Source organism: Heterostelium album, assembly GCF_000004825.1.
Source record: "Heterostelium album PN500 unplaced genomic scaffold PPL_contig12, whole genome shotgun sequence".
Lineage (NCBI taxonomy): Eukaryota > Evosea > Eumycetozoa > Acytosteliales > Acytosteliaceae > Heterostelium > Heterostelium album.
This window is the reverse complement of record NW_008805089.1, coordinates 792277-812396: the sequence shown is the minus strand read 5'-3', so window position 1 is coordinate 812396 and position 20120 is coordinate 792277. Positions and strand designations below refer to the sequence as shown.

The 20120-nt window shown below is 31.4% G+C and overlaps 8 protein-coding genes and 2 non-coding genes across 10 annotated transcripts; 4 read left to right on the top strand and 6 right to left on the bottom strand.

The window, feature by feature from the left end:
- Nucleotides 1-120: 120 nt before the first annotated feature.
- Nucleotides 121-3106, bottom strand: PPL_05561 (uncharacterized protein; the record flags this gene model as incomplete). Its single annotated transcript, XM_020576438.1, has 2 exons — nucleotides 121-1389; nucleotides 1463-3106. 2 exons carry the CDS (start codon nucleotides 3104-3106, stop codon nucleotides 121-123), a joined length of 2913 nt encoding a protein of 970 aa, XP_020433687.1.
- A 472-nt stretch (nucleotides 3107-3578) lies between these two features.
- PPL_05560 lies at nucleotides 3579-3651 on the top strand. Its single transcript has one exon. It is a non-coding gene; the product is annotated as a tRNA-Ala (tRNA).
- Nucleotides 3652-6731: 3080 nt separating this feature from the next.
- Nucleotides 6732-7580, top strand: PPL_05559 (uncharacterized protein; the record flags this gene model as incomplete). The annotated part of the gene is made up of 3 exons (XM_020576437.1): nucleotides 6732-6906; nucleotides 6975-6996; nucleotides 7478-7580. The coding sequence occupies 3 exons, from the start codon at nucleotides 6732-6734 to the stop codon at nucleotides 7578-7580; spliced, it is 300 nt and encodes a 99-aa protein (XP_020433686.1).
- Nucleotides 7581-8323: 743 nt separating this feature from the next.
- On the bottom strand, nucleotides 8324-9553 carry PPL_05558 (tetratricopeptide repeat protein; the record flags this gene model as incomplete). Its single annotated transcript, XM_020576436.1, has 1 exon — nucleotides 8324-9553. The coding sequence occupies one exon, from the start codon at nucleotides 9551-9553 to the stop codon at nucleotides 8324-8326; it is 1230 nt and encodes a 409-aa protein (XP_020433685.1).
- A 516-nt stretch (nucleotides 9554-10069) lies between these two features.
- Nucleotides 10070-13172, top strand: alg10 (Dol-P-Glc:Glc(2)Man(9)GlcNAc(2)-PP-Dol alpha-1,2-glucosyltransferase; the record flags this gene model as incomplete). Its single annotated transcript, XM_020576435.1, has 7 exons — nucleotides 10070-10849; nucleotides 11316-11420; nucleotides 11492-11671; nucleotides 11858-11944; nucleotides 12018-12481; nucleotides 12588-12724; nucleotides 13156-13172. 7 exons carry the CDS (start codon nucleotides 10070-10072, stop codon nucleotides 13170-13172), a joined length of 1770 nt encoding a protein of 589 aa, XP_020433684.1.
- Nucleotides 11023-11095, bottom strand: PPL_05557. The gene has a single exon. It is a non-coding gene; the product is annotated as a tRNA-Lys (tRNA).
- Nucleotides 13173-13456: 284 nt separating the features above from the next.
- Nucleotides 13457-14977, top strand: PPL_05555 (alpha-ketoglutarate-dependent dioxygenase AlkB family protein; the record flags this gene model as incomplete). The annotated part of the gene is made up of 1 exon (XM_020576434.1): nucleotides 13457-14977. One exon carries the CDS (start codon nucleotides 13457-13459, stop codon nucleotides 14975-14977), a length of 1521 nt encoding a protein of 506 aa, XP_020433683.1.
- Nucleotides 14978-15041: 64 nt separating this feature from the next.
- Nucleotides 15042-16047, bottom strand: mcfE (mitochondrial substrate carrier family protein; the record flags this gene model as incomplete). The annotated part of the gene is made up of 3 exons (XM_020576433.1): nucleotides 15042-15045; nucleotides 15101-15846; nucleotides 15919-16047. 3 exons carry the CDS (start codon nucleotides 16045-16047, stop codon nucleotides 15042-15044), a joined length of 879 nt encoding a protein of 292 aa, XP_020433682.1.
- Nucleotides 16048-16343: 296 nt separating this feature from the next.
- On the bottom strand, nucleotides 16344-17893 carry pex16 (peroxisomal membrane protein PEX16; the record flags this gene model as incomplete). The annotated part of the gene is made up of 5 exons (XM_020576432.1): nucleotides 16344-16405; nucleotides 16491-16954; nucleotides 17026-17136; nucleotides 17217-17289; nucleotides 17632-17893. 5 exons carry the CDS (start codon nucleotides 17891-17893, stop codon nucleotides 16344-16346), a joined length of 972 nt encoding a protein of 323 aa, XP_020433681.1.
- A 641-nt stretch (nucleotides 17894-18534) lies between these two features.
- Nucleotides 18535-19143, bottom strand: psmB2 (proteasome subunit beta; the record flags this gene model as incomplete). The annotated part of the gene is made up of 1 exon (XM_020576431.1): nucleotides 18535-19143. The coding sequence occupies one exon, from the start codon at nucleotides 19141-19143 to the stop codon at nucleotides 18535-18537; it is 609 nt and encodes a 202-aa protein (XP_020433680.1).
- Nucleotides 19144-20120: the final 977 nt, after the last annotated feature.

Here is a 20120-nt window from a genome sequence, read left to right as displayed (position 1 = left end):
TAACATTGTATAGTTTTTAAAGAAATTTACAATGATTTAGTAGTCATCAAAGAATTAATAATAGAAAGTTTAAAATTAGTAAAAAAATAAATATTTGATAACATATTTGTAACCATAATTTTATTCAATAATAAAAGCATTTTTAATTGGATGTGGAGCAGTCATTGCCCTATACACATCATTACGCCACAATAGAATCGAGCAATTCTTACTGACAAGCACTTTTATATCGGTTTGAGACATCCAGAAGTTAAGTCTATTCTTACGATCTGACCACTTTAATACTGTAATGACTTGAACCATTTCTGGGCCGTTGATAGTATCGAGTAGATTATATCTGTACTTGCTATCGGTTGGATCTTGAAGGCTGGAGACTACATCCTTCAACTTGTATTTTTCAGGTAGATCACCATAGTAGATGATTGCAGAGACCACTGGAACTTTAGGATTGAATGCCACATTACCAAAGAATTCGTCAGCAAATTTAAAGTCCTCGATTTGCCATTTTCTGATATCGGTCGGAGCCGGAAGTGGTATTTTGATTCTGGTGTTTAGTGATTGTGAGAGCCAGAGTGAAGCAAGTGTTCTAAGTTCCATATGGAATGCATATGTGTATTTCTTTTGTGGGCTACCACTAGATACACCACATTTAACTGGAACGACACGAGTATCGTGGAGACATGCTAAAGTAGTTGTTGTACCAGAGAGGATTTGTTCCAAGAAACCAGTGATCCAATGCGCTGGATATCCAACAATGAGCAATCTTTCGAAAATTGAAAAGAGTGTGCACATATTGTCTGGAGAATTGAATGTGTAAGGGGTGTTTGGTGGTGTTGGTGCTGGCAAAAATAGATTGAATAACACTTTGTGTAACCAGAGTGTCAGTGTCTCGCGACTGGCAAGCTTTTCAAAGTCAGCCTTTTCGTTTGGTGATCTGAGATGTGTCCATTTAATATCATCCCAAAGATTGGAATTCAGACATTTGACACCAAGGAATTTTTGAATTGAATCGACGTTTGCAAGAGTATGTGAATGAACCGCTTCATCGAAGCCCTGGAACATACCAGTGTTTAGAAGAATACAATATTGCATGAAGTTGAGTGGACCAGGTTTGAGGAATTTGATGACTTCAGTGTAAACCATCAGGAAACCAGTGTGATCAGGTACGTTACTCAGGAAGAGACGGTCAAAGGTAGTTGGTAATTGTTTGTTTCTACGGTCTTCATCTTGGTCGAGATGTTTAAGTGCTTGGAGAAAGTCTCCTTCATTGAGCTCAAACATCAGACCACCTAAATCTACCAATTTTCTAAGTCCACTTGCACTTTTGTGATATACATTAATAAAATAATCAAACATCATTGGTTGATCCATTGTAGGTTCTCCTAGCCACTATAGTATTAAAAAAAAAAATCAGTATTATTATTCTATTATGCAGTTGAATTGTGAGTAGTGATTAACTTACTTTCATTGCACAGAATGTTGGGAAATTTAAATATGGATTGAATTGAAGATAACTAAGATCAGGATAATCTTTATCAACCATTGTGATATTTGGTTTCCACTTGGATTCGATGGTTTTGGCTATTTGACAAACGTTTGCATTGACGTTTTGATCCAATACTCTTTTCTTGGACAAAGCCTGACGAAGTACTCGGTATTCATTTTGAAGCTCATGCTCGAATGTTTTCTCTTTGCCAACAAGCATCGGTGCTGGCACTGGTAATGTCTTGGTTTTTTCTGTCCAGAGATGGTCGCATTCGAGTGGTAGTAAGATCTCTGTATTCAAATCGTTCTGCGATTTGGCTTCAATGTCTGCTCGCAGTTGAGGTAAGATTTCCTTGATCTCCTTCATGCTCTTGTCTGGGAACATCTCCTTTAGGAACTTGGGATCCTCGAGATTCTGTAGAATCGATTTCTTGTTTTCCTCGCCAATCTCCATCGCTTTAATCATGTCTTCGTTTCTTGGTTGTACTTCTCCACCGTAAATCTTATAGTCGCTGCTCAAACTGTGGCGACTCAATAGGTCGGCTGTCGTCATGTGATTCATCTTGTGCCAGAATGCAAGAACATTACGTATGGGTGGCCACGAACTCTTTGAAATGTAGATCCACTGTGGAAGTTTACCAGCGTTGCCCAAATCCAAGATCGACCCAATACGCTTTACCAATCGCGCGTGTAAACAAGCGGGCATTGCTACACCAAAATACATAAAGTAGAGCAACGAAGCGTCCTCACCGAGCTCTGCATTCGAGTAGACCTCCTTCAGTGTCGACTTTCCCATATCGTAGAATATCATGTAGATAATCAGATTACGAGCGAGTGACGTTGGATTGAGATCGTTGATTGTGATGTGTATCTTTGCTTTTGCGCTTGCCGAGTCTTGAAGTAGCTGTCTGTTTATATCGGCCAAAGTCAGGAGCACATGACGACCATCACCAATACCACCGTAGAAGAAAGCCAGTTTCGGATTCTTTTTGAGAGTCAACTGCATCTTCTCATCGTCCACTGTTCTTGCGAGTCTACCGTCTTTTGGTACGACAGACTTTTTGTCGATATTGATTTTTTCGCCACCACCGAGTGCACTGACCGGGTCATCGTGTCCAACTGCGTAGTACTCTGGATCGAACGGGTTTCTTCTGATCATATAACGAGGAAGATCGCGAATATCATAGGCTTCTCGACTCGTTGACTTTTGACGATTCTTTGTTTCGAGATCGAACGACTTTAACATTGGCGCTGAAGTAGAGTCGCTCTCCAACTGTGCACGCACACCCGGCGATTCAATGAGTTTCGTTAGGACCTCACGATCACCAGAAACAAACAACGATCTGAAGGTACGCATTATATTTTTTGGAATCAACTGCTTTGGATCGGTGGGTGTGTTTTTGAGCACATTGTCAATGACCTGATAAGAGGCTTCAACACACTTTTGATATTGACCCAATTCGTAGTAGCATGCAGATTCATTCGAAGTGAACACAGGATCGTTGGGACTGATTTGAAGTGCTTTCGAGTAAGCATTCAATGCCTCTCGATACTTCTTGTCTGTGAATAGCTGATTACCTTGTAGCTTCCAATCTTCTGCTGTCTTATTATTTGTACTCATATTGAAGATCTTGTTAACTATGAAATGACAATTAAAAACGAAATTGACAAAAAAACAAACACACTTCTTTTTAAGAATTTTTTTTTTTTTTAAAGTGTTTGGTCGATTTTTAAATTAAATATGAACATTAAAAACAAACAGATATAATTTATAACAATCCTTCGGAATACAAAAGAAACAATAAGGTAGATAAAAAAAAAAAGATTTTGCAAATTGCTTGATTATCATTTTGAAAATTCTATTATCTATCTTTTCTTTAAAAGCCAATGGAGTTCAGTTACAATATTATATCTTATTTTTAATTTCAAAAACAATCAAGATTCAAATGAAATTTTATTGATTCTTTGTTTTTTTTTTGCGTGACAATACAAGATGGAAGTTGATAAACACATCATTCGTACAGAGGGTTTTATTGCAACTAATATTTCAAAGAAAATGTAAAAAATTAAAAATGAATTTTTCAAAAATCAAAGGGCTTGTAGCTCAGATGGTAGAGCGCTCGCTTAGCATGCGAGAGGTAAAGGGATCGATACCCTTCTAGTCCATAAAAAAAAAACTTTTAAAAGTCTGTGACGAAATTTCGATGAAAACTCGTGGAAAATAAAAATAAAAAATAAAAATAAAAAAAATAAAAAATAAAAATAAAAAAAATAAAAAATAAAAATAAAAAAAATAAAAATAAAAATAAAAAAAATAAAAATAAAAAAAAATAAAAATAAAAAAATAAATTAACACTTGTTTTTGGTTTGACTGCTGCTGTTGATAGTCAACAAATTGCAGGTATTGATATTAACTATTAACCTGCTAGTTCGTGTTTTATATTATATATATATATACGTGAGAAATAGCCAATAAAATATTATTATTATTATTGTTTATAACAGAATTCTAGCAATATTGCTTTATCATTCGAGTTTAATAACAAAATATTGATTATTTTGTTGATGTTCATTTTATTTTACACTGAATGCAATTTCTTAATATTACTTAAAGAATGGTCTGTCTTGCCTTCTCAGTTTATTTAATTCCTTTATTACAAAAATTTTGTTATTTTCTTTAGTTTAACAAAGGAATTAAATTAATTGATTGTAGTTGGATTCTTATTAGAAATGAAATGTTCAATCAAGTTTATTCAATTAATACGATAAGGTTGTCACAATATTAATATCAAAACCTATTATCCAATCAAAGTCGTTAGATCAACAAATACACAACCTTTATTCACAGTCAATGCATTGCAGCTCGTTTCAACAGTGTGGAAGTTGTAGATATAGTTGCTCTATGAACATCTTTCGAAAAAAAAAAAAAAGAATTCTTAATTTACTATTTAATATAAAGATCTTTAAATAGATCAGTTAAATCAACACATGACATCATTAAAGTTGATCAACAGAGGCAGTGGATCATTCGAATGACAGCATCAAACAATAGAGGTATGAATTTTTCAGATTATAGTGAATTCAAAGATACCATCACCTTCCAATCAAAATTACAATTTCACACCCAAATAAATATAATACCAATAAGCGCACACAACTTAATAAACAAATCATTTAAGTTTATATTAGTTATATATCCCTTATTTAATTGATTGCTCTTAACTTTGTTACTTGTATTACTATTTATTATTGCGCTAACCATCATTTATTTCATCATATGTACTTTTGAATGTTAAATTCGACTATGTGTTGGTCAACTATATAGTCAACTATATAGAAAAGATCTAATAGATAACATTCAAAAGTTCAAGAGACGTTTTCAATTTAATCATTGGTGGTGTCATAGTGATGATTCATGTTTTCGCGCATACTCTATTTCTGAATCTGACATCCAACTCATAAATCTTGGAAGCGTTACCTAGGTACGACACTCGTGCATCTTCATCGAGGAGTATACTTTAGAATCTGTAATGTTTTTGGAAGTGATGGTATCGTAGCATTCACTAATATCTGATGAATTATTATATCTTCAGTTGTTTAATGCTGTCTTTTGATCTAGACCACTTCTTCAGCAGATCGAGATAACCATTGCCTGCTAATATATGTGGTTGATCAACCATTTCATTCCAACTATAAACTTTACAACTTGGTTTACATCTGAATAAATATAATTTACTAAATATTAAATTACTTAAAACAATAATACTGATAAAAATATTGAATACTGATAAAAATAATGTTTTATTCATTCTTTTTAATAAAATTGTAATTAATAAATTGATTTGACAGTTGTAATTTCAAAACTGATCAGAACAATGTTTTGATTTTTAATAACAGTTCACCAGTTTTTTTTTTTAAATAATATTAAAAGTTTTTTTTTTTAAAATTATTATCGAATAAGTTGGTCGTCTAAGATAGCAAGAAAGTTTAAATGGTAGACTTGAATTTCAACATACAAATATTAATAAATATGTAATCAGAACAATTCATTGCAACTTTCAAAAGGGATGTGTTCTAGCTATATCATTGTATATATAATATATTAGTGTATAGAATGTTTTATTGGTCCATTAACAAATCTTTCTCTAATAAGTTATAGGACTTGTTTTTAGGCTACGTAGATGTCATGCAAATATAATCATTGATAAAAAATTATTAATCACAATCAGAATAGACATGTCATTTAGTACTTTTATTCTAATGTAGTTCCAGAATTGTGAGTATTAATCACTATATTTAAATGTAGAATAGAGATTAGACCATTTAATCAATGATCAATGATCGCTTCACTTGTCTTTCATCAAATCTGGAAATTCTATTGTAAATCCATTTGGGCGGCACTCCTCTCCACGAAAACAACCTACTATCTAACGAATCTATCATAAATGAATATATACAGCACATATCAATAACTTACAATCCAAACTTAAATAATCAGTTATCACTCAATTGAAAATCAAGAAGTGTATTCTCATCAACTTAATAATCTATAAAATAACTATAACTATAATTATAATAAATAATTATTTAATAATAATTAAAATAATAATCAAAATAGAAATCAATTTGCAGAATTATGGAAAAATAAAACTTAATAAATCAATTTACTTCTTGAAAAAAAAAATGTAAGAAGGTTCATCTGTGATGCTTGTGGAGCAGATCATAATTAGTTAACTTCCCTTTTCGGATAGCTAGAAAACCCATTGGTTACATTTTTTTCAATTACCTCAGATTAGAGCTCAGTATTCTTTACAAGAGTTTAAGCTCAGTATTGTAATCTGTTATAAGCCGATCGATTATCATCCATACTATCATTTATTAAATGTTCTGTAATCTTTTTATATATGATAATAATTATAATTGCAATTGGTGGTTAATCAACTGAAAGATGATCAATACTCCTAAATATAATAAATAAATACTCAACTCAAATATTAAATTTGAATATTTAATATTTATTATAAATATATATCAAATATATTTAAATATAAATATTAAATAAATAAACTTTATTAAATTTATAGATCTATAAATTAAACGAGAGTAGTGATGTTGTCCTTTCTTCTTACCAACTGATACGCATCTTCCATAGTCCAATCGAATTGTTGACCACCTGAAAGCTGTAAGGATTCAAGAATGGTGTTAAGATTGAATCTGTGCTTAACTGCTCGACAATTAAAGAATGTATGGAAAGATGGGTCAGAGCAGTTTGTGAAGCACAGTTCACATTCTTTGTTTTTGTTGAAAGCCAAGCCAGGAAGCGAACCAGAGAAGAGCCGGAAGACAGTGTTTCGTCCACGCTGGTGTTTGATAAGCGATACATACGTGAAGATACTGTCGTTAGATGTGTAGTCGAATTTGGTTGGTGGTAGAGATAGTTGGAACTGACCACCAGTTAGCGGTGGAATGCTATGTTTTATGATCAATAGGTGGTCGTAGATTTTCTTTAGAGTGGGTGGTAGACCATCAATCAGAATAGGTTTAGCAGATTTTATTTTGTTGTCCGGATGCTTGAGATGAACTACCAATCGGTGCAACAGAGTGTAGCATAGATTGAGATATAGCGAGGTGATAGATCTGCATTGGATTTAAGATAGCCAACTGGTATAATAACAAACTTTGGAAGAATCAAAGGATTAAGTAGGAATCTATTGAATATCCACACGTGTTGCGCATCATTACGAAGTTGGATGTCCCTTAGCGAGATGCCACGTAACCATGCTTGTACAGCTCTGGTCTTTTTCATTGTGTTTTTATACTTCTTGGTTGCATTAACCAGGGACGAGGTGGCATCGCAGAACATATCAAACATACGCAGTTTGGTATTTAGATCATTGAATGAAGCCTACCAAATTGACACCGAAAGTAACTAGTAGGCATATCATAGGTGAACACTGAGTGGTTTACACACGTACCCGTTTTGAATTCTAAGTGGCTTAATTTCTCCGTCTGCCAAACCAAATCAATGGCATCATCCCTTACTCAAAAATGATGGCCATCTCAGCCGGCCTGTTGCTGAACTACTCCAACAATAAATAAACACGAACTGTAGGCTAATATCCAGCTCTACACCTTGACTATCAGTAATGGTAGTACAATGGTATTAATATCATATTATAATATATATATAAAATATAAATATAATACGTACAAATTTGATAAAAAATTAGGAAGTATTACTTTTAGGAATAGTTTTGGTACAAGAAATATGGATTTAATAAATGTAATAAAGTTAGAGATATAATTTACAGTATAAGATTTAAAGATAATAATTTATTTGATTTACAATTTGAAGATAAGAATAATATTTGATAGTGTTGAATAAATGTTGGATTATTGTTTAACAGTTGGATTATTAACTTTAGTTATTTGAAATCGCTTCAATAAACTGTTTGAATTGTGATGGTTGAATTCTTAATAATTATTGAAGTGTGAGTTGATTTGATTATTATAATTCTAAAATGTTAATTTTAGTACAATTCTCTTTGCTTTTTGAAGCAGTTGTCTTCTTGTCATTTGTTCACCATTTGGAAGTGTAATCGTTTGTTTGTTGTTCTGCAAAGTTAGTCCAATCAATTTGTAAACCATACCTCGTCTATGACCTATTCTTAGTGATTCCAATAATAGTTGTTGCTTTGTCATTCGAACACCATTATGGAGTGTTATTGTTTCATACCGAGATAGTGTAATTGCAAGGATACAAAATGAATCGTATTTGCTGGAATCACATTCTATTGATTTCAAGTATAATTGTTGTGCAGTCATTGGTTGTCCGTTATTAAGTGTGATTGATTTCACCTCTTGAAAGTGTAATTGCAAGGTTATGATATGAATCGGAATTGGTTGGATCACATTCTATTGATTTCAAGTATAGTTGTTGTTGAGTCATTGACTGTCCATTATTAAGTGTGATTGATTCACCTCTTGAAAGTGTAATTGCAAGGTTATGATATGAATCGGAATTGGTTGGATCACATTCTATTGATTTCAAGTATAATTGTTGTTTTGTCATTGATTGTCCATTATTAAGTGTGATTGATTCACCATTTGAAAGTGTTGTTGCAAGGTTATTATAAGAACTGTGACTAGTTGGATCACATTCTATTGATTTCAAGTATAATTGTTGTGCAGTCATTGATTGTCCATTATTAAGTGTGATTGATTCACCATTTGAAAGTGTTGTTGCAAGGTTATGATAAGAACTGCGACTAGTTGGATCACATTCTATTGATTTCAAGAGTAGTTGTTGTTCTGTCATTGATTGTCCATCATTAAGTGTGATTGATTCACCATTTGAAAGTGTTGTTGCAAGGTTATGATATGAATATGAATTGGTTGGATCACATTCTATTGATTTCAAGTATAGTTGTTGTGCAGTCATTGATTGTCCATCATTAAGTGTGATTGATTCACCATTTGAAAGTGTATTTGCAAGGTTAATATATGGATTGATATATGTTGGATCACATTCTATTGATTTCAAGTATAGTTGTTGTGCAGTCATTGATTGTCCGTTATTAAGTGTGATTGATTCACCTCTTGAAAGTGTCGTTGCAAGGTTATGATAAGAACTGTGACTTGTTGGATCATACTCTATTGATTTCAAGTAGAGTTGTTGTCTTGTCATTGATTGTCCGTTATTAAGTGTGATTGATTCACCATTTGAAAGTGTATTTGCAAGATAATAATAAGACCTGTGACTGGTTGGATCATACTCTATTGATTTCAAGTATAATTGTTGTTTTGTCATTGATTGTCCATTATTAAGTGTGATTGATGATCGATTTTCAGCTTTAAGTATTAATGCCAACTGGTAATAAGTATTAGCATAGCTTGGATAAAGATCGATTACTTTTAATAAAAGTTGTTCTTTCGTTGTTGATTCACCTGATGGTAGCACAATTGTTTGTTGATCTCTATTAACATGATCAAATGCCATTACAAGTTGGAGAAGCGCATCATTATCAACATTTGAACTGATATTATTCTGATCATGTTTTCTTTTCATTGTTTTTTAATATATATGAATAATCTTTTGATATCAATTATCTAAATATCGATAAATAAGAAAAATATTTAAAGTGTGGTAATTGATAAAAACAGTTTGATCCCTCAACACCCTTCACCGAAAAGTAAAAATTAAAAATTAGAGGCAAAAGGCAAGATCCAAATTTTTCATGCAAAAACAAAAAATTAAAGCCTTGTGATATTTATTTTATTAAAATGGTAGTCATATTAGTATCATATTTTATTATCTTCTATTTTTCTTACTCTTTCATTTTGGTTACCAATATAAGATTCCATGAATTTTGCAAATTCACTAAATTTTAATTTTATTATAAATTTTAACCAATAATAAAGTTTCCAAAATTAAAAAAAAAAATAAGTAAATTATACAAGATAATACAAAATTATTTAAAAGTATCTCTAGATATTCATAATTATGATAAGAACCGAAACGAACTAGTAAAAAAAAAACAAAAAAATTTTTTGGTCGATCAAAAAACTTCTCATTTAACTTATTATGGATAAATTTAAATGTATAATTAATTCTTTAGTAATCAGACATTGTATATTTAAATATGTACGTGAAATCAATAGATTGTTTATAGATGATCGAGAATTCCCAAAGACAAGATATTACAATTATTATAGTCTATCAGACAACCCTATACAGCTTGTTTACTATAACTATATTGATAGATATATAAATGAATTAGATCTGTGTTTGAAGGAATCAACAATTAATAATCTACAAAAATCACAACAAACATCAAAACAATCAGAAAAATCACCACCAACAAATCTTTCAAGAGAATTTAAATTATTATCATATACCTATTGTTTAGCAGATGCATTTAGACGTGCAAGATATAATGGTAGTGATGAACAGTGTACATTAATTAGAAGTAGATATTCAGAGTTTATTGATTGCTCGGTATACGATGAGAGGTTCGAGACAAAGGTGTTGGAAGATGCATGTAAGAGCGATCAATTGGAAATAGTTGAAAAGGTTGGAAATGGTCAATTGAGTGGTCATATTACTGACAAAGTTTTACAACTAGCAATACAAAGTGGAAGTCTATCAACTGTAAAGTATATAGTCGAAACACAGCCACACGATCTCTTTGATATCGGCAGAGCAATGAATTTGGCAGTGACAACCAATCGAACCAAAATATTCGTGTCTATCTCGGAATCTAAAATCCCGAAAGTTTCGGAATACTATCTATTCGATCAAACAATGATAAACAAAGCTATTGAAAATGGTAATTTGATGGTAGTTCGTAACATTTTCGATCAAGTAGATAGGAGTCACCTTAGTTTGAAGTCTGCACTCGATAAGGCAGCAACTATAGGTGATCTTTCAATCCTTGACTACTTTATTAAAGAAAAACAATTGGAAATCAACATCTTCTTGATCAGGACACAATTTCAACATGCGCGCAAGTAGGGATTCCTTTGAGAAAAAGAGGACGCCCAATGTGGGGCTCGAACCCACGACCACACGGTTAAGAGCCGTGCGCTCTACCGACTGAGCTAACCGGGCGCTGATGAATATAAATTTCAAAATAAAAAATTTCAATTTTCGATGTTTTTAACTCTTTACCTTATATTTTTTTTCTTTTTAAACTATTATTATATTTTGGCTTGATTGAATAATGGAGGAAATTAGCCAAAATACTTAAAAAAGACTTCAATGAAAATGAATTCTTAACCAATTAATATAAAATGACATGATTTGATGATCAGCAATTAATTACTCAAAGATGTCGTTGAGTAGCAAAACATCAATATCAATTCAAATTTCTCTTTTCGTTGCTTCAATTTATTTGTTTAATCAATTCAAATTGAATGTTCCAGAGAATTATGTAGTATGTTGATTAATACCCTATTTTGGAAAATAAAGACTAATAACTCACACATTTATATTATTATACAATAGGATGAAATATTTCACGTACCTCAAACCCAAAGATATTGCAATTTAGAATTCAATCATTGGGATGACAAGATAACAACACTACCAGGTCTATATGTATTCTCAGCGTTCATAGCACATATACTCCGAGTGGTAGCACCAAGCTTGCCATTCTGTTCGACTGATTCACTAAGATTGGTCAATGTATTTCTACTGATACCCGGATACTACTTGATCTACAAGTGTCTCTGTTATACACAAGCAGATACCACCGCATTCTCCAACAATAAAGACAACCAAGCCGACAAAAACAAACAACTCACCAGATACCACTACACAATCGTTGCTTTAACACTGCTACTACATCCAATCTATTTCTTCTTCCACCAGTTATTTTATACCGATGTACTTTCGACACTCTCTGTATTATTAGTATACTACTTGTCACTCAAGAAAAGATATACATTATCATCATTAGTAAGTTGTTACTTTTCAAATGAACACATTCATCTAAACATTTCTAACACTTTAGAATTTTGTTAAACATTAGGTTGGACTGTTCAGTGTATTCTCAAGACAGACAAATATTGTTTGGATATTCTTTATTGCATTGGTTTCCATTGAAGATATTTATAAGAACAAACAAAGACCTAGACAAGTTGTTCCCAGTCTTGTTGGTGAGATCTTTAATTTCATAAAGTTTGCACTCTCGAATTTGTTGCTGATTGTTCGATTGCTATATGGATATATATTTGTTGGTTTGGCATTTGTAGCATTCCTAAAGGTGAACGGTGGTATTGTTGTTGGAGATAAGAGTAACCATGAATCGGCATTCCACTTTGTACAACTACTCTATTTCTCATTGTATTGCTATCTCTTTAACGCACCGTCTGCCACGCTCTCAGTATTCTCACCGATTCACTTTGCCAAAAGTCTACTTTCACGACCAATCAAATCGATTCCTCTTATCACCATAATATCATTATTCCTCTATAAAATGATCGATCTATTTACGTAAGTTGATCATAATATCTCAAATCCTTTCCTATTTTTCGATTAGTTACTAATCTATGTATATTTAACATAGATATACACATATATTTATTTTATCAGATAATAGACATTATAGTTTCTATTTGTGGAACAAGATATTCTTAAAGTATCCTCTATCGAAATTCGCATTGATTCCACTCTATATCTATAGTGTCTGGATGATCTGGAAGAGTTTGAAAGCAGGTGGAAAATCAAATCTGTGGTGTCTGTTCTTCTTCTCGAGTGTATCTATTGTGCTATTACCATCGCCACTCTTTGAGTGCAGATACTTCATTGTGCCATTCTTTATATATCAACTAAATTCAATCAGACCTTCTGCATTCACCAAAAACAAGTCAGCACTATCATACAACACAACACTCGATATACTATATCTAATTTTTATCAACATTGTCACCATTTTCATATTCATCAGCTATCCATTCATCTACCCCGATAATACTGTAGGAAGAAGATTTTGGTAAAAAAAAAATAATGGATATCCACCCTATTTTTTTCTTTGATGCAACACAACAAATTATATCTGAGAAAATCAAAAGAATTAAAGATTAAATATTAAAGAAAAAACATTATTCATTGTATTATTATTTACCATAAACCTTTTTTTAATACAAAAATAGTTAGTTTTTTAATAGTACCAGTCTATTGGTAAGTTGGGATTGGCCAACAAATCACTTAAATTGTCAGACTCCTTTCAAGAACTCATGACAAGCTTACTCAAGCTTGAAGAATTACAAACATGATTTGAATCGTTACCATTCCTTTTTTAAATTTGTGATACATATAAAAATTTGAACTTAATTTTTTCTTGTCAACTAAAATTTTTTTGTGATCACACATTTTTTATTTTCCTGGAAATTGATGCACCAAAATTTAAGTTTATCACATATTTTTGAGAATAATCAAATCTTTTGATTTCTTACCGACTGAGTAGAAATGGAATATTTTTCAAGAGTGTTATTACCAAAGAAAAGGAAAAGCGAAGATAATAATAATAATAATATTAATAATAATAATTTACAATTAAGTTTACCAAATAATTATAAAAACTTTTATGCAAAGAAATATAATAATGAAAAGTATGATAATGATGATAAATATTATGCTTCAGATATAGATTTTGATAAGATTTCACCAAAGAAACAACTGACTATCGATTCGTTAATGGGAGTCAAGAGTGTAGGAGAAACTGAATTTGATGTGCCAAATCCACTTCCACCACTTCATCCAATCCCTTTGAAAAATCAAACTGGAATGCTTTATTGGTGTAAGCATTTTCTAAGTCAGAAGATGTCCAGTATTCTGGAGAGACATCTTTTACAGGTGCTGAACTTTGAACAGCACGAGATGAAGATGTACGAGAAAATAGTACCGCTGCCAAGACTTATGGGTTGGATGTCAGATTCAGATTTAGAGTACGCGCGAAAACATGAAACATCACCATGGACACCACCAATGATTAAATTGAAAACGTCTCTTGAAACATTGTTGAATGTTAAATTCGACTATGTGTTGGTAAACTATTATAGAAATGGAAAGGATCACATCGGACTGCATAGCGATAAGGAAGCAATCAGTGAAACTACAAGGACGATTGCATCGGTATCTCTTGGTGCCACCAGAAGATTCATCCTCAAACCCAACGATGGAGAGGCAGATATTGAATTCTCATTGAATGCAGGTTCGTTGTTGGTGATGGCTGAGGAGACACAACTCTACTGGAAACACTGTGTCCCTAAAGAACTAAAGGTCATACAACCAAGAATCAATCTGACGTTTAGATGTATGAAAGAAAAATCAGAAACATATACTACTCTATCCCCTCAATCTCAATCTCAATCCTCTCCATTGGAGTTGCCACCTCCAGTCAAAGATAGTAATTATGGCACCATACCTTTTGATACAGATGAAATTAAAGCATTGACATATACAACTACTACCACAACCACCACATCAAGCCAACCAATATCACCAAATAAAATCAGCCTATTGCCATTCCAAACCACACCAAAAATAAAAAAAGACCAACCAAATCTTATACTTTCCAATGAACCAAAACAAAAATCACCAATTCTACTTCCATTAAAGCCATCAATATCCATTAAATCACCAACCCCACTTTTATCATCCAATAATAATGTAGATATAGATGACTTTACTTTGGATTTCGACAGCATTGAAGAAACCAACAATAATAATAACAATAGTAATAATAGTATAAATGTAAATGTAAATATTAGTTTAAGTGATGATGGAGAAATAGATTTTGATTTGGATGATGTAAATGAAAGTAATAAAAACAATAATAGCAATAATAATAATAATAATAAAATAGATAAACCAATTATAAAACCAATAATGATTAAACAGATTATAAAGATTAAAACACCAGAAAGATCTGGAGTAATAGATAGTTCATCATCGGTTGATGAATTTAATTTTGAAGGTTTGGATTAAATAAATAAACTTTTCATATATTTTTTTCTCTTATGTCATCTTTCTAAATAAATCTTTTAATTGTTCATCTAAAAATAAAATGAAATTAGAAAATAAAGAAATCTATCTAATAACTTGATATACATACATGATGCAATTGTAATAGCATTTCCAGGAGCTATCCATAAAATTCTAGCACCCATTCCTTTAACAAAAGCTCTTGGACCTTCTTCTTTCATGATCTTCTGGAATCCATCGATGATACCATTGTATGTTTTGTCGGATGCTCTCGACACTTGAATTCTAGTCTTGATTACATCGAGTGGACAGGTCACAGCAGCAGCTACCGAACCAGCAAAGAATCCACTTGCCAATTGATAAGGTAGTGGTAACATCTTTCCGGGTTCAACACCAAGCACACCAGACACTGTTTTCTTTGTCTTTTCATAGGTTGCAAAGTAGATACCAACCAATGGTCCGAAAGTCATTAACGATGGGAAGAATCCTTTGTAGAAACCTGCAACACCTTCCTCTTTCAAGATGACTTTGCATGCATGGAACGAACCTCTATAGAAAGTCTGTGTAGGATTGGTCAGATAAGTTGAGTTTTGTACTTGAAGACGCTGTTTGATAATATCCATCGGTGTCCAAATCATGGCACCTGCAATATCAGCCACCAAACCTGACACAAAGTGATTGAGTGCACCATCTCCCAGTGGACCTTTCAAATATTTCTTTGAGTACTCATAACCAAAGAAATAGAGAGCGTGTGCAGGAATAGTTGCTGTAACCACAATAGGGAATCCTTTATATAAATATCTGACACCTTCTTTTTGAATGATCGATTGAAATGCATTGAAAGTACCTGTATATCTTTGTTGTCCTACTTTCTATTTGATTTATATTTAATAAACTTCTTTTTTAAAAAAAAAAAAAATCTAAGAAATAGCTATCACACATACCTCTACTTGTAATCTTGCTCTTATAGTATCTATTGGATGCATGATTCCGTCAGCTAATACACCGGATGCAGCACCTGTGAAAAGTTGTAAAAAAGGTGATTCAAATTCATTTTTATTACCACCACCCATCTTTATATATCTATGTCTATTAACTTTTATCAATATCTATTAATATGACTCTACTACTAACTATTTCTACTAGAAAATCAAAAATGATGAAAAGACGAAAGTATTCGTCAACAACAAGTTTTTAATGACATAATTTTTTTTTTTTTTTTTTGATCGGTATTTTGTTAAATTAATTAATGATTGCGTATCCCGACATTAAAATAAACTCATTGGGTGATCAAAAAAAAATCTGATTATTTAAAACTATAATAATAATAATTTATTCTGTTATTATTGTAAACAGATAAATGTTTTGTTTATGAAGCAGAAGTATAGAAGTATCTGGTTCTAAATGCGTTGATATAATTTAAAAACCATCCTATAAATATTGAAAATCAAAAACATGAATTAATTAGTTTAAATTTCAATGAATAATAATAATAAGTTTTTTGTTTTCAACTTACCAACCAAGATCTTTAGGATTGGAACTTTCTTGAAGAAGTTTAAGATTCTAAATACAATGCCATCACCGATGAAACGATCGTAGAATGGTGATCTCAATAGGTAATAAACCAAGAGTCTTCGTCTTCTACTGATTTCATCGCTCTCCAACTTTGTGGGAGGTAGGTGATGTATGACTGCTCCATACTCTGATATGGTGAGACTTGCATATTCCATACCCAGTGAGATCAACCATGGTTTCCACGACTTCTTGCCATAGGTCCATCTGGTGATTGAATAAATCAGAGGACGTAGAATAAACAGCAACTCACTGATGATCTTTGGGTATCTATCGACCGGTGCGCAAGGTGGTAACAATGGTATCAAAGTAGAATCGTCTCCAACATTCTTCTCACTATCTTCCTTTAGTTTATCATGAAGTGTCTTTCTCTTTCCTCCGTAAACAGGTTTCTCACTTATAATTGGACTACATTGAATACATAAATTAATAAAACTAGTAACTATATAATATAATTGTTGATGATAAGCAATACATACTTTGATAATGATTCAGATAATGCTTTGATGTCTTTTGAAGGAACGTGGAATGAGTGATGCACCAACATATTTCCATTGGTCTTGAATAATAATTTAATTCTTAAAAAAGCTCTGTAAACGATTATAATGTTAACTATTAATAACTACTCTTTGAATCTAAACTTCTTGAATCAATTCGAACTATATCTTACTTTAAAGCTTCAATACCAATGATTGCTGGCCAACGATATTTAGATTTACTATCACTTCTTGTACTAGCATAAACTTCAACAAACAATTCTATTATTTTGATATCAATATTAACAATAAACTCTTCTTTATAATAATTAGATAGATAGATAGAATGAAAACGTACCGATATTCTGAATAGATACGATCCATGATAATATATCTAGGTAGTAAGGTGGTGGTACAGCTTCCTCTGTGGATGTCCTCGATTTGTTGTGTGAAAGCATTATCTTTGATGACGTCAAATCCACATATGTTTGAAATAGATTCACCAAACTATATACTTTTAGATATATAAAGAAACATCATCAGAATGTGTTAGTGTAAATCTACATTATTTTTATTGATAAAAGATCTTTTAGTGTTCATTCAACATACATGCTTCAAGATTCAATTCAGAATCACCGTAACGACCAGGCAGAAACAATATCAAGTTTCTCATCAACGAAATATGATCACCATTCTCAACAATAAACTTCTTGAGTGTCGACATTGAAGTTAGATTGTTATTATTACCACTGACATATGTAGAGTAGCTACTACTCTTATTATTTGTATTATTTACATCATTTTGTTGCTGTTGCTGTTGTTGTTGTTGTTGTTGTTGATTATAACTATTACTACCACTACTACTACTCATTATATTATTAAAATAAAATTAATATTAAAAAAAACTATGAAAAAACAAAACAACAAGTACAAAATTTTTATTAAAACTAAAGAATAAATTTTTGAATTTAATTTAAAATAAGGGTTGTTTGTTTAATAACCACCAAATAATGGCAATGCAACATTAAACCAATCCTTCAAAGGTTTTGATCAATCTTAGTTTATTTAAATCTATAAAATTTGTGATTCTTTAAACTTTTTAAAAAGAACAATTGTTTTTTTTTTTTTTAAATGTTTGTAATTAACAAACATCAACATGTTGGATGATACAAAACATTCTGTAACTAACATCATTAAATAAAATAATCTATACACAATAAGAATGAGCCTATTAATGATTCATAAAATTTATACATTTTTTTATTTATTTAAAATATCTCTATTGTCAAAGAAAGAGTACTTTTACATGCTTTTTAATCTAAATATAAAGTGATTAATGTTGAAATAGGTAGGTGTCAGTAAATAAATAATCAATGATTGATTTGTTTTTGATTTTGAAAATTTTTGGTAAAAAAGAAATACATACTATTTAAATATTTTATACACTTGTATATATTATCTAATAAAGTGTATATGTATATGTTGGTTATTGATTATTTAATCGGGGGTTATTTATGGTTGGTTGTTTTTCTTTCTATCACCAACTTTGAATGGGACTACCTGGATACCGTCTTTAGAGATATATTTGAGAGTGTATTTACCACCGACCAAGAAACGAGTCTGCAACTCCTCGCAGCACTTGTGCATCAATTCGACACCTTCCTCGTACGACATGTCCTTATGGTGAAGACGATCCAACAGACCGAGCAAAAAGTAAGCGGCGTAACCATGACAACCAAAGTCGAGTTTCTGTAGCGATGCTAGATAATCCATGTAGTAGACGGCTGGACCGGTCTTCTCGTCGTATCCGGCAACCAAGAGGTTTACATTGTATGGATTACGACGCAGTGCAGTTGCGAGCTCGTTACGTATAAAGTGGGCGGTTGCACTGGTCGAGAGTGAGTATCCATTACGCAATTGATACAGCTTGAGATTCTTTGCTATAAACTCACAGAACTGTGTACGATCTCCTGGCTCACCTGCAGAGCTCAACAACTTGAATTCATCCAACACTGCAATCTTATCTTCATCTTCCTTCATCTTTACAATCGAATGGTTGATATTAGAGTCTGCCAAACACAAAACACCATCTGCAACTACAAAAGAAAGTAATGTCTCCATTATTTATCTATCTATCTATATGTAATATATATATTAAAAATTATAAAAATAAAAATAAAAAAAAGTAATAATAAGTTGTAAAAAATTTAATTATTAAAATTAAATAAAATAATAATAAAAAAAAACACTCTAAACTTTAAAAATTTTGAACATCACAAAAAATAAAAAATTTAATCAAACAATTTGAAAAATAAATAAAATCAAAAAAAATTGAAAAAAAAAAAAAAAGTAAATTAATTAAGTTATTTTATTTATTTAGTTTAATTCTATCTTTATTTTTATTTTATTTTTTGATAAACACAATAAAAAAACTTCATTTTTATTATTTGATTCCTTTGTTGATGATGTATTTATGATATAGTTATTTATTTTAAACATAAGAGATAAAGATGTTGTCAGAGAGATGGTCAAGTTTATTCCAAGATATTCTTACTAAAGACATTTCTTTTATTACCATCGAAGCAATCGAAATTGAAAGATTACTGGCAATTAGAGTAATAAGATGAAGGACAACCACCAAAATTACTATTTTAGTAATATGGAATAGGACCTTAATTCAGGAAAATATCGAAATGTAGTATCAATATTTTCAAAATTAGAAATTTCTTTATCATAGACATAACTGTAAAACAATGATTTTGAATTGTCAAGAAATATCAATGATTGCAGATTACATCATTTCGTTCCAATAGAATGTGGAATAAATAAAAATAAGACGATGTCTTTTGCCATAATGTTGAAGGGCGTATCATTTATCACTGTTTTCAATGAAACTTAATCATTTGTTGTTTTTTTTAGATATCAAATTAATTAGTGTCAATTGATTAATAAAAATTTTTTTTTTCAATTTTTTTTTTTTTCTAAAAATTAGATGGATGTTTGTTTGACAATCGAAAAAGACAAGACTCTGATTAAACGACTCCCACCACTCATTTTATATAAGCTGATCGTGTCACAACATTATCCTTTCGTTCGTT